At 41.7% G+C, this 14,453-nt stretch overlaps 1 protein-coding gene across 1 annotated transcript in view; it reads right to left on the bottom strand.

Moving 5' to 3' along the window:
- The window catches only part of MED12L (mediator complex subunit 12L), a 981,938-nt gene that overhangs the window by 56,257 nt on the left and 911,228 nt on the right, over positions 1-14,453 (bottom strand). The window contains exons 40-43 of the mRNA XM_073674721.1: positions 6,080-6,160; positions 5,274-5,491; positions 3,971-4,127; positions 1,733-1,795 (exon numbers count right to left, since the gene is read on the bottom strand). Of these exons, the coding sequence (XP_073530822.1) occupies positions 1,733-1,795; positions 3,971-4,127; positions 5,274-5,491; positions 6,080-6,160 (519 nt within the window). The remainder of the gene's footprint in view (positions 1-1,732; positions 1,796-3,970; positions 4,128-5,273; positions 5,492-6,079; positions 6,161-14,453) is intronic.

Below are 14,453 nucleotides of genomic sequence, written 5' to 3'. Positions count from 1 at the left end.
TTGCTGCAGTATGGGGGGACGACTACGGTTGGATGCAGAGTTGGATTCCCCCCAAGGTATCTGCGGTGACGTGAAGGGCCCTTCTGTTAGCCTGTCAGCCTGAAACTGGATTCCTGTGACAAGCCCAGTATCCTCTCCTCAGTCTCCCAGCTAAGTGGCCAATCTGACGATCAGACAGCCTCTTCAGAGATCAGTTAACGGCTGATAAGTCCTGAGCTCAGGCCCCACCACTGGAATCATGGTGGGAGCGTGCACGCAGTCTATAAAGAGAGTTTGGCCCCAAACATAGGTTCTCAGTTATAGATATTGATTTCTAACAGGGCTGGGTGAACCTTAGCTAGATCCTCCTCTCAGTGAGTGAGCTAGTGTATAGATAGTGTAACAGTACTGTAATCATAGTAAGTTGTTAAGTTTGTGAACTTTTGCGCTGCACCACTGTAGAGGCCGCCTCTTGCACGCATCTAATCACATCCTTGCTTTGGGTAAACTCGGTTACCGCATTAGGTGGAACCACGGGTCAGGCAAATTTTAGTTCATCTTTTAGTACAACCTGGTCCTGTTAGTTGTGCAGCGCAGGGGTCCTAGCCATCCTGAGCTAGGTGTGTGTGAAGCTTAACTGTGTTCTTTTCTTACATTGCTGGGGCAACCCAGTTTCTGCTCTTAGTAAAATGGTGTATTCTGAGAGAGATCTCCCCGGTATACAGCCATATGTGTTGAGGTCAATTTGACATCACTAAGACTGTGATTGCAGTATTGAGCTTGAAATGAGATAGCTACGGTCATAGGAGACCTCAGAGTGTTGCACACATCTTTTTATGACAGTTTCTGATTTGCGAGTATTTCTGATTTTCTGTGAACAAATTCACCATAAATCAAATTTTTGGGAAAAATTTGCCAAAGCTTGCAAATTCAAATTTCCGCTCATCTTTACTCAGTTACTTAACATTTCTGTTTTTCAGATAGAGTAGCTGTATGGTTTCTCGTTTTTTCAGGAAAATTTGTGCTAATTTAAATGGTGTTGTTCAGTAAAAATGAAGAGTAAAAATGATGGAAAACATGAACTTTATTATGTTGGACATCCACAGTAACAATCGCTCTCCTATGTTGGTATTTTCACATATGCCTAATAAACTCCATTAGTGAATTGGTTTGGATCTGAAGACACATCAGAGCATAGTAAGGAACATTCGATTCACATGGAATAATTTCATGCGAAACTACAGTTGTGCTCAAAAGTTTACATACCCCGGCAGAATTTTTCCTTTCTTGGCCTTGTTTCAGAGAATATGAATGACAACAAAAAAACTTTTTCTTCACTCATGATTATTGGTTGCTTGGAGCCATTTATTGTTAAACTACTGTGTTTTCTCTTTTTAACTGTGAAGGCTGCAGACGATCAGTCGCCATTGACAGGCTGCAGCGCTCACATGACAAACAGTTTCACAAGACTACTGATGGACCGAGCGCTTAGAGTGGAACAGCGTCACCAGTCCAGAAGGTAAGTATGCTTTTTTTTCTTATATTTCACAGTAGCGAACAACCCCTTAAATGCCTTCATGGTGTGCTTGTAATGTACATTGATTTTATCTATTTTGCAGTGCCTCCATATTTATAATACAGAATTAGACCCACAAAATCTATATATTCTTACCCCTGATTTACTGATAGAAAATGGTCCTGCTTGTACATTTGTTGATTTCTACCTATTCATATACCATCCTGTTAGACCTACCATTGGCTGCTGTGCCTGCATTACTTGAAGGCCATTGGCTTGGTGACTTTGCTGTTGCTGTAGCTGTAATACAGAATATATTAACAACACTTTAAAAACTTTTTTTTGTTTAAAGAGGTTGTCCACTATTATTTAAAATGCCCCAATGTATTTAAACTGTGGAGAGAAGTGTTTTTGTAAATACCTTGCTTGTTCTTAATAATAATAATAATAATAATAATAATAATGTTTATTTTCATAGCGCCAACATATTCTGCAGCACTTTACAAATTTTAGGGGGGACTTATACAGACAATACAGAATAAGCATATCTCATATCGAAAGGAGTGAGGGCCCTGCTCGCAAGCTTACAGTCTATGAGGAAATGGGGGAGACACAAAAGGTAGAATGTACATATATTGTATAATGCAGCCTTAATATCTTGATTGGTATGAACCTCAAATTGAAGAAGATTTTAATATGGGGGAAAACTGGGACGGACAACTGGGATGGACAGATAGTGTGTGGAGGCGATAAGCCAGTCTAAAGAAATGGGTTTTTAGGGTCCGCTTGAAACTGTGGGTATTGGGAATTAATCGAATTGTCCTGGATAGTGCATTCCAAAGTATTGGCGCAGCATGCGAGAAATCTTGGAGACGGGAGTGGGAAGTTCGGATTATGGAGGATTTCAGTTTTAAGTCACTGGCAGAATGGAAGGCACGTGTAGGGTGGTAGACTGAGACAAGGGAGGAGATGTAGGGGGGTACTGAAGCATGGAGTGCTTTATGGGTAAGCGTGATAAGTTTAAATTGAACTCTATATTGGATGGGTAACCAATGCAATGACTGGCACAGGGAAGAGGCATCGGTGTAGCGGTTGGCGAGGAATATGATCCTGGCTGCTGCGTTAAGGACGGATTGGAGAGGGGAGAGTTTAGTAAGAGGGAGCCCGATCAGTAGAGAGTTACAGTAGTCCAGACGGGAATGAATAAGAGCTACGGTAAGGGTTTTTTCCGAGTCAAAGGTGAGAAAAGTCCTGATTCTTGAGATGTTTTTGAGGTGTAGATGACATGAATGAGCGAGTGATTTGATGTGAGGAGTGAAGGAAAGATCTGAGTCAAAAATGACCCCATAAAGTTCTTTATTGCCTTTGAGCTGCGCTATCACTGACCACACACAGGCATCAAGTGACCCCCGGCTCTGGCATCCGTTGATGTCACGTCAAGTTCCGGCTGCAGCTAGGCAAGACCCAGTGACGCGCTTCCCGGTGAGTGATGGGCTGTGGGTGGGGTTTCCCCACGTGTCACAGCCCACCATCCACCGTTCGCTTTCCCAATGAAAGCAGAGGAGAGGGAAAGCGCGCAGTGGATGCTGGGCTGTGACATGCTGTGAAACCCCGCCCATAGCCCATCAATCATTGGGGAGCGCGTCACTGGGGTCACGCCCGACTGCAGCCGGAACTTGACGTGACATCAGCGGATGTCAGAGCCGGCTGCAGCCGTGGTCACATGATGCCTGTGAGCGGTCAGTGATAGCGCCGCTCACAGGCAATAAAGACCACACAAGGTATTTACAAAAACACTTCTCTCCACAGTTTAAATACATTGGGGCATTTCAAATAGTAGTGGACAACCTCTTTAACTACTTGCAAACAACTAAAGGTCTAAAACATCCATCTGGTCTGAATATGATATTTCTGACCATCACAGCTGAGTCTGAAGTTCTAGGATTGGAAATCCATTGTCAGAGTCAGTGAAATGAAGTGATGAACACAATGTGTGAAATGTATAAAAATATATCAATAAATCTAGTTGAAACAAAGGAAAAAGAAAAGAAAAACCACTACTAGCTTAAATTGTAGTTTGCTACCCCACTTCCAGCAACAAAATGTTATACCTCTATATAAAAATGACCATAACGGAAAGAAGAACACAATTTAAAGCATATATTATTTTGTAGCACCTTGTAAAAAGATAGAAAAAATGTTAAACTGTAAACGTTAATTGTTTTAGATCAGAAGATTAGGATAGTTGTGTGGTCAGTGCCATCACATAAATGCAAAGTTTTGATAAGTTCTTCCCAAACAGTTATACTTTTTGCAGAAAGTGGATTCAAGTCAGTGAACTTCAGTAGTAAATAATGCAGTAATACCTAAAACACATGGATTTAATGAGGCTGTGTGCCTTTCCTACTGGGGACGGATGATTTGCTGTTATTTTGCATTCCTAACGTTAACAATCGGCCAGTTTATTGCTTCTACCTGTACAAGTCTCTGCTGATGAATTTGCTGCTGTCTTTGTCTCAGCTGCTCCGGGTTCAGCTGCGCAGGACTAATATTTGAATGCAGGACTTGGGCAGCTATGGGTTCTACACCTCCTCCGATCAAGGGGTTCTGCTGCAAGGGCTGATGAGTAAACCTGAATGAGAAAAACATGCCTTGTCAATATGCGATGACGAGACACGTACTAAGTAGCCTTGAGCAGAATTCCTGTTGTTTGGTGCAGAACATGTCCTTAGAAGATATTGTATGCAGTTTCCAGGAAAGCTGTCACTCACTCCATCAATAAAGCTTATAGAAAAGGGACACTGTACTATTTGCTAAAACTATTATATGTATTAGATAGTCTTAAAAAGGGTTGTACAGGACTAATATATAGATGCAGGTGAGGACATACCATTAGAGCAAAAAGTAAGGGGGCCCACTGATACCTCCAAAGCAGGTGGAATTGTGCATTATGATGAGCTATTGGACTGCAACGGGCCCATATATTGTTCCTACAAAGTGTCCCTGTTAAGTAGATGTCTGTGACTGTATTTATGACCTATTTTTTGGATAGGTCATAATATCAGAATGTTGAGAGTCTGACACCCAGCACCCCCATGAATAAACTTATGGCAAGGCTTGTGGAATACCACAGCTCCATTCGATGTGTAGTGGCTGTTCTCGGGTACTGCAGCAAAGTTCCTCACTGTTGTCAAAATTTCTCTTTGCTTGCATTTACTGAATAGGAACTTTCAATGTTCTCTTCCAGTGGATTCACATCTGTCCTGGAAATGCGTCTTAAAAGGTAACCTTTCACCTTGGAAAATGCTATTTATCTGTAGACATAGGGTTAATCTGCAGGTGTATAGCGTTGCAATTTTCCCAGGACATTTTACTGAAAGTACGGCTAGCGGGAGAAAAACAACTGGAGCCTCCAGCTTTCAGTCATTGGGGTGTGCACAGAGCATCTATAGACACTGCTCACAGCACAGCTCACTATAGAGTGAGCGGCGCATGTAAGCACGCCCTGGTACTTTCATTGAAAGCCCATCCTGCAGTGCATCTATGTAGAGTGAGCTGTCAGTCAAAGTGCCAGGGCGTGCTCACAGCCAACGCTCACAGTATGACTGAAAGCCATCATCTCCCAGGAGGAAATACTGCAACTTCATTTTCTCCCAGTAGCTGCACTTTCAGTAAGGCGGACAGGCAGCATTGTAACATTATTTACTTGTAGATTAACCCTATATCTGCAGGTCAGTTGCGCTTTCCAAGTTGACAGATTCCCTTTTACAAAACTCACCGTTGATTAGTTGCTATTGGCTGTGTGAAGGAAGCTCCTTGTTGTATAAAACCAGGGGGCTGTTGCTGAATCTGCCGCAGCCTGTCCATAAGAGCAGAACTTGGAGGAACAGTAGTGGTTGCCCTTGGGTTATAATTGGGTGTAAGTAGTATGTTACCACCATGATGCTGCTGGATTGGCTCCTGAGTACTGTACATTGTATACCCATATGGAACTGGCTGCAAAAAAAAAAAGATTAAGTCTGACAGGTATTGAATGTGTATGACCCCCTTTGCACCTTTAGCATCTACAACGAGTGATGTTATCATCTGCATAGTCCCATGTAAAATAAATACTTCCCTTGCTGGATATTACAATACAGAGTAATGGTTATTAATACAGAAGACCTAGCAGGACATGACACCACTGTGGGCAGATATTATCCATCTCATGCTACAAAGATTCTCAGAGATGTCTGGGAAGGGACCCAGCAAATTCGATTTTGAGATGCAGGAGAACAATCTTGAATATTGAGGAGTTCAGTTTTGCTCATACATAAAATGTAATAGTAAAAAACAGTCTAAACAACAACTAAATGTAGGTTCTACAAAATTCTATACAGAGAGATGACACAGCTACAAGACCCACTATTATCTGGTCATTGTTCAGGAGTTTATAGCTCAGAGACAACTGTCTTGTGTTATATTACAGGTAGTGAGAGGTTTCTCAATGCAGTATACAGAAATAGCATGCCCAAGATATTTACAGCAGATACCAAAGAAGCCAAATTCCACCTGACACATAAGCAATACTGGTAGTGACAATACCTGTGCTTGCTGAATGCTTGGGTATGCTTGGGAAGGTCGTAATTGCTGAGAAAATAGAGTAGCCTGTTCTATTGTTTGACCCTATATGCAAAAAAAATGTACATATTAAACTAATACATAAAATATATTATACACTTGTCATCATTTTATAACCCATCATCTCTGCTTACATGGCTGTATAGATATAGAGAAAATTCCTTCTGCATTCTATCACTGGAAAAAAGGAGGTTTCCTACAAGGGCTTGTATTTAGAGATCATTTTTCTTTTGGAGCACGATATCAATATAGTCGGCTGAGCTGTCAGTCCTTTAGCCTTTTTGTGAGATACTTCACAGTGTTAGCATCTTGGTGATAACTTGACATCTGCCTAATGTCTGGCCCTGAGCCTGACAAGGTAACTATTATTCAAGAAATAATGTATGGCAAAAAAGGATTTACCATATTTATACCGTCTCAGCTGCTAGGTGCATTGAGATTTACCCATGCAATGACAAGAGTACCTAAAAATGTTTCTGACATTTCTATAAATATCAGAGACTACATGCTCACTCTTGTGACATACATTGGGTCGATTATAAACCGTCCGTACATAATGGTGTACGAGTTTTGCCCATGTGTACGATACCACCAAAGTACAGCCTAATCTATATATATAATCGTCTTATCCCGTCTGTCTGTCTTTCTGTCTGTCTGTCCAGGAAATCCTGCGTCGCTGATTGGTCCGGCCACGGCCAATCAGCGACACGGGATTTCAGAAAAAGATGGCGGCCGTTAGCGGCTCATCTGCCGGACGGAGGTCAGCGGCAATGCAGCAGAGAGATGACCGGCGCTAGCCGCTCATCTCCCCGCTGCTGGCAGCACAAGTACCCCGACAGGCGGCGCCGCTCACCTCCATGCGGCTAACGTCGGGAGATCAGCAGCTTGGCCCGCTGATCTCCGGAGGGCAAGTGTGAACGGAGGACCGGGGAGCGGCGCCGCCGGTCGGGATGCTTCTGCTGCGAGCAGCCGCTCATCTCCTGGCTTCTCGCAGTGGAAGTAGCCGCACAGGCAGCGCCGCTCCCCGGTCATCACTAATACGACGCTGATTGGTCGCGGTCGACGCCCACAACCGATTAGCGATATGGGCGGAAAATTTAAACGCCGCTCTGCTGATTGGTCACAGTCGCTGACCAATCAGCGAGATTGGCGCCATATTTAAACACCGCTCTGCGAGATTGGTGCCAAATTTAAACAATGCTCTGCTGATTGGTCGCGGCCGCCGAAGCATACTGCCAAAATGGTAACAAAGTCACTTAAGGATAACAAAGTCAATGTTTTGGAGTGGCCATCACAAAGCCCTGATCTCAATCCTATTGAAAATTTATTGGCAAAGCTGAAAAGGCAGGTGCAAGCAAGGCGACCTACAAACCTGGATCAGTTACACCAGTTTTGTCAGGAGCAATGGGCCCAAATTCCGACTAATTATTGTGAGAAGCTTGTGGAAGCTTTGACCCAAGTCATTCAGTTTAAGGGCAATGGTACCAAATACTAATGAAATGTATGAAAACTTTTGACTTTGCAGTAAGTAATAAAAATGCCTTTAAACATTTTATCGTTCTCATTATTCTGGCATTTGGCAAATATTAAAAATTATGGTAATCCTAATTGACCTAAAATAGGAAAGGTTTATTCTGATTTCATGTCAGATATTGAGAAAAACATGCATATGTGTCTTTTTATATAGTGTATGTAAACTTCTGGTTTCAACTGTCATGGCCGAAGTTTTTATTGCAATTACATGTTGTGTTATACACGTTTATTTCCTTTGTGTGTATTGGAACAACACAGAAAAAACAGAGGAAAAAAAGGCAAATTGGACATAATTTCACACAATACCCCAAAACTGGGCCGGACAAAATTGTTTGCACCCTCAACTTAATATTTGGTTGCACACCCTTTGGAATAAATAACTGCAATCAATCGCTTCCTATAACCATCAACAAGCTTCTTACACCTCTCAACTGGAATTTCGGACCACTCTTCCTTTGCAAGCTGCTCCAGGTATCTCAACAGCAATTTTAAGATCTCTCCACAAGTGTTCAATAGGATTTAGATCCGCACTCATGGCTGGCCATTTCTGAACGCTCCAGCACTTTGTTTCCATCCATTTCTGGGTGCTTCTTGAAGTATGTTTGGGGTCATTGTCCTGCTGGAAGACCCATGACCTAGGACAAAAACCCAGCTTTCTGACATTGGGCACTACATTGCAACCCCAAATACTTGCACTCAGTGTCGACACACAGTGCCAGAGGCAGTAAAACAATCCCAAAACATCTTTGACTCTCCACCATATTTAACTGTAATGCTGTGTTTTTTTCCTTGTATGCTTCATTCCATTTTCAGCAAACAATAGAATGATGTGCTTTACCAAACAGCTCTATCTTGATCTCATCTGTCCACAAGACACTTTTCCAGCAGGATTTTGGCTTACTTACATACATTTTGGCAAATTTCAGTCTAGCTTTTTATGTCTCTATGTCAGCAGTGGGGTGTTCCTGGGTCTCCTGCCATAGCGTTTCATTTTATTCAAATGTCGACAGATAGTTCATGCTGAGACTGATGCACCCTGAGACTACAGGACAGCTTGGATTTCTTTGGAACTTGATTGGGGCTGCTTATCCACCATCTGGACTATCTTGTGTTGAAACCTTTCATCAAAATTTCTTTGCCATACATGTCCATTGAGATTAGCTACTTTGCCACGGGTTGTAAACTTCTTGATTATGTTGCGCACCATGGACAAAGGAACATCAAAATCTCTGAAGATAGACTTGTAACCTTGAGATTGTTGATATTTTTTAACAATTTTGGTTCTCAAGTCCATAGACAGTTCTTTTCTAGTGATGAGCGAGCACTAAAATGCTCTGGTACTCGTTGCTTGAATTGAGCAAATTGGAATACTTGAGTGCTCGACCCGAGCAGCAAGCCCAATGTAAGTCTATGGGAAACTCAAGCATTTTTCCGGCGGTCTGCAGAGGGCCTAAAAATTGCACAAATCGATGGGAGCAGTGCTCAAATGACATGGGAACAGCATGGGGAAGACCCCTGAAAGCATCTCTGACTCCCAGGTCACTGCTGTCAACAATATTGTCAGAGGTATTATGCCACTTTTATGGACTCACAATAAAACATACAAAAACGAAACCAAAATCGATTTTCCTGGGAAAAATGTCAAGGAGCATCCTTTCCAGGCTAATGACTTGTATATAAGGCAAAATAAATAGCCAAAAACAAAAATGCTCCTCCACACCTTGGGCTATCATCACACATAGCGTTTTTGCACTTTTGCATTCCTTTCAATGGTTATAAAATACATTCACCAGTAAATGTCATTTTAACTTTTTAACTACCTTATCTACCCATGTGGTGTATGAGACATGATTAGACACATCCATACAGTGCTGAAAAGACATGGCAACAGCATGGGGAAGACCCTTGGAAGCATCTGACTCCCAGGTCACTGCCCAAAACTGTGGTCATCAGACGTGATCCTATATTACTGTGGTAATAATACAAACATTTTTGGCAACGTGACAAATATTAAACTGCATTTAAAATGGGCAAGGTGTGTGGCAAGGGAAGGGGAAGTGGACATTATCGTTATGGTGCATGCAGAGGCCGTGGGCAAGATGAAATTGTGCCTGCTGAGGGAGCACAACAAAAACCCACATCATGTCGAACTACCTTCCTGTCCCAATTTCAAGGGGGCAGCGTATTACACCGATTCAGTCAGGTATTATTGCCTTATACTGCGTGCTGCTGGTGCTGCCCAAAAAAATTTAAAATGTATTCTATTCCCTATCGATAACGCTGCTAGATGCATTTACAATAGGGACAGGTGCTGCTAGGTGGTATCATCACCAGCTACAGATGAGTGTTCATCAATGTCTTCCACAGTCCATAACTTTTTTTATTATTTATTTGGCCTTATATACAAGTAATTACCCTGGAAAGAATGTATATTTACATTTTTTCCACTTTAGCTTGTTTTTTGTATGTTTTTTTTGGTCAGTCCATATGAGTGGCGTAATACAGTGACAACATTGTTCACAGATATGCTAGTTATCAGCGGCCAACTGTGAATAGGTTTGAACCCACAACTGCAATACTTTAAATGGAGTGTAATATTTGACACGCTCACAAAAATTGCTGGATTATTAGGACAGTCATATGGGGTAACCTCCGATGGCCACGGTTTCAGGCAGCTGCCTAATAGCATGGTATTTGTCAGTGACCAAGTGTCAATTGGTTCAACAAAACACAGGTGGCTGACTTTAAATGGAGTGGAATATTTGGTGCGCTCCACAAAATTTGGATCATATGGATCACGTGCGTCTGATCATTGAAAAAAGTTCCTTTGTTTCCACAATACAGTAATGTGAATAAAAGTTAAAAAATCTGTCTGTATTCGGTGAACAAGCAAATGGAGCAGTAAAATGGTGTACACTGACACACTGCTACAAACTGTAAATGAAGGACAATATTTACCACGTTCACAAATGGCTGGATTTGTACCGCAGTTATATGTGATACGTCTGTCGGACACCCACGGTTTTAAAAAGGGGGCCTGTAGTTTACTAATACTATTGTTCACAGCGACCTTGCGTGAATAGCTTCACCAACACACTTCAACAAAATGGAAATGGAGGCCAGAAACGGCTGAATTTGGAACGCAGTAATATGTGATACGTCTGACGGAGAACCACGGTTTTAAAAAGGGGGCCTGTAGTTTACTAATACTATTGTTCACAGCGACCTCGTGTGAATAGCTTCACCGACACACTGCAACAAAATGGAAATGGAAGCAAGAAACGGCAGATTTTGGAACACAGTAATATGTGATACGTCTCAAGGAGAACCACGGTTTTAAAAAGCGGGCCTGTAGGTTACTAATACTATGGTACACAGAGACCTTGTGTGAATAGCTTCACCGACACACTGCAACAAAATGGAAATGGAGGCCAATATTTTCCACATTCAGTTCAAATTTCTGGATTTTTATCGGTGTAATATGGAAAAGATCTGGCTGTATTCTGCAGAGCTAAAAAGCAAATGGAGCAGAAAATGGTGTACTCTGTATTGCTTTTTAATCAAATAATCAGGATTAAGATAAAAAAAAATTAGGCCTGGCTCCTGATACCTGGGGCTATGTCTACAAATATCTGTAATAGCAGGATCAGTCAAAATGTTCAATGGACCCTCTTGTGCTGTATGCACTGCAGTCTGTCACATACCCAGCCTGCCTTGCTTTTTAAGCAAATAACCTGGATTAAGATAAAAAAAATTAGCTCTGGACCCTGATAGCTGGGTCTATGTCTACAAATATCTGTAACAACAGCAGCAGCAGACAGAATGTGCTATGGACCCTCTTGTGCTATATGCACTGCAGTCTGCCACATACCCTGCCTGCTTGCCTGCCTAACTCCTGCTATCACCACTGAATATATGCAGCTGGATTAGTCCTCAGAAGGACTGTTAGTTCAGATGGCTATATAGATATGCTGTGGAATACCTATACTAACTATAAACAAACAAATCTCTCCCTGACTCAGCAGCAGCTCTCCCTACTCTGCCTGTTTCTGGGGTAGACTGTGACGAGCCTAGCATCACCGGGTCTTAAATAGACCTGATGACGTTATGCAACCTGCCATCATTGTGCGTGGCAAGCAATCCCTGTATGTTCATTGGCTCTCTAAAGAGCGCCAAACATGCAGGGCGGAGACCCGAACTCCAGCTCGAGCAACCCGGATACTTGCTGAGCGCCGAGCTTGTCGAGCACCGTGATGCTCGGGTGAGTAGCAGGTAGGGGCGAGCTCGTTCAATCATCACTATTCTTTTCTCCTCTTTCTGTTCTCCATGCTTATTGTGGCACACACAGGCACACAATGCAAAGATTGAGTCAACTTCTCCCCTTTTTATCTGGTTTCAGGTGTGATTTTCATATTGCCCACACCTGTTACTTGCCACAGATAAGTATGAACAAGCATCATATGTTTGAAACAAAGTTGCTTACCCACAATTTGGAAAGGTGCCAATAATTTTGTCTGGCCCATTGTTGCGGTTTTGTGTGAAATTATGTCCAACTTGCCTTTTTTTCTCTTTTTTTTGTGTTGTTCCAATACACACAAAGGAAATAAACATGTGTACAGTGGTGGCCAAAAGTATTGGCACCACTGCAATTCTGTCAGATAATACTCAGTTTCTTCCTGAAAATGATTGCAATCACAAATTCTTTGGTATTATTATGCATACTCTCCGAGCTTAAGCACTGTGCCCTCATCCAAAAATTATTTTCCCCTTCTTTCTTCCAGCACCTGCCTATCTGGCCACTAATAACAATCCTTTTTTTACTACACAATAAATCTGATATTTTTGTCCTGCATAGTAAAGCAGAAGAAAGGCTGTTAATTGGTGTGAAGTGAGCGCTGGCATTGTTCTCAATGTATTCCAGCTGACAATAGCACGCAAGCGACATTCTTGGGGGAGCATATTGTCAGCTTCGTGGGAAAGAAGCCTTCTCCTGCACAAGGGAAGCTTCCATGTCGTGTGAGGTTGCTTTTAGCAGCAGACACGTGGTTTGGGAATGTAGACTATAACTGAGATAATAGGATGGACCCGCTGCCTCAGTAACTGGAGAAGTTACTGCTCTGTTCAGCTCTCATCAATGTTGGCGGCTGCTCTCCTCTACTCACCCTAGTAACATATGACTGGCTGCACAATCTTGCTGAGAATTCCTTGAGTGCCCCTTTCCTAAAGACCAAGGATACGTCTGACACTCTTACGTTCTTGACAACACCTAGTACTGAGTCATAAGAAAATAATAGTTGTTGTCGCACAAAATGCACACACTATTCCCTGTATAAATAAGACTTGATAGTGGAGACAGTAAGTGGAATCTGTATTTCCTTCTGAAGGCCATAAGTCAGACTATCATAATATTTTCTTATTTTCTGAGGAAAAGGAGCAATGAATTATTTTATATGAGTGTTACAAAAACAGAGGTCTTTTTGTTTTACACGATGAAATGTTTTCACAGTCTGTCTGGTTGGACGTGACATCTGGAATATACGTCCTTGTGAACATTTTAGTTTTGATGTAGGTTATGGAGCAATACAAACATTGTAATTATTAGTGTTTATCAAGCAGTAAAAGGCAGGGGGGTCAGTTCATGTCACACATGTCTATATGTTTATGTAGCTTATCCCCTCTTGGGTCCAACCTTCAATGGGTAAAAGCTACGGCGAGTTTGGGGTTGACAGGAGTTCAGAGGTTAGTATTAGTCTCATGAGAAATTTAGCGAGGCAGTGAGGCCATACATTTTTCTGCTAATATAATCTTAAGATCATTTCTTAAAACGTGTCGACTCCGGCACAGCAGTTTCTACTCTAATCATTACACTGTAGAGAATTAATTCATCATACTATATTGCTAAATACATTAGAATATTCCCCAAATCCCTCATCACCCAAAAGGAGCAAGAGCTGAGCTGTTCTTCAACAGGTCCATCGGATAATGTGATAGATAATAGTCTCATTATGATGGCTGATATCATGGGCATAACTGCAAACGTGGAGACTTATAAGAGGCTCAACAAGTAAAGAGGTCCATCTCCATGGAGAAGAAAGGACTATGGAGTTCTCTGCTGTATCCCTGATATTAACATTATGCTTCCTTGTCCATTCCATCGACTTCCATTCTTCTTGTTCTGTGGCATCACTGCATTATCCCTATACAGTACATACATACACGTGTATGGTGACATCATTATTGATGGTTTATCTGTGCCGTGATGTCACTGTTTACATGTTGAAATTTTAGTGTGCGCTATTCCTTTGCTATGATGTAATTTTGTGTGTTTATTCTATATCATTATTTGTATCATTTTCATGTTGTACATTTTTCTAAATGTATAATCTTTAGGCTGTCTGCACACGTTGCAGATTTGATGCATTTTTGCCATGCAGATTTGTTAGCAAAACCTGAAGCAAAACCTGATCAGAATTTTTGTAGACGAAAATTTTAGACCTTTTTCATAAAGTGAATGAGAAACCTGAAGTGTCATGCACATGTTGAGTATTTTTGACTTGCAGATTTGGTGAAGAATCCTGGGTTGGGGTCATATTGAGTTTTGTTATACACTTTTTACACTTTTTATACACTTTTTACCTATTGTGCCCCCCTCCCATTTCTTTATAGATTGTAAGCCTGTGAGCAAGGCCCTCACTCCGCCTGTAATTGTTGAATTATGTGTAACTTTGTATTGTCTTTATTATTTACACTTGTCCCCACTCAATTGTAAAGTGCTGCAGAATATGTTGGTGCTATATAAAGAAAA

This window comes from Phyllobates terribilis, unplaced genomic scaffold, assembly GCF_046119375.1.
Source record: "Phyllobates terribilis strain yellow unplaced genomic scaffold, ASM4611937v1 Scaffold_3__8_contigs__length_932513732, whole genome shotgun sequence".
Taxonomy (NCBI): Eukaryota; Metazoa; Chordata; class Amphibia; order Anura; family Dendrobatidae; genus Phyllobates; species Phyllobates terribilis.
Note: the sequence above shows the minus strand (reverse complement) of the source record. Positions and strands in the feature narration are given on the sequence as shown.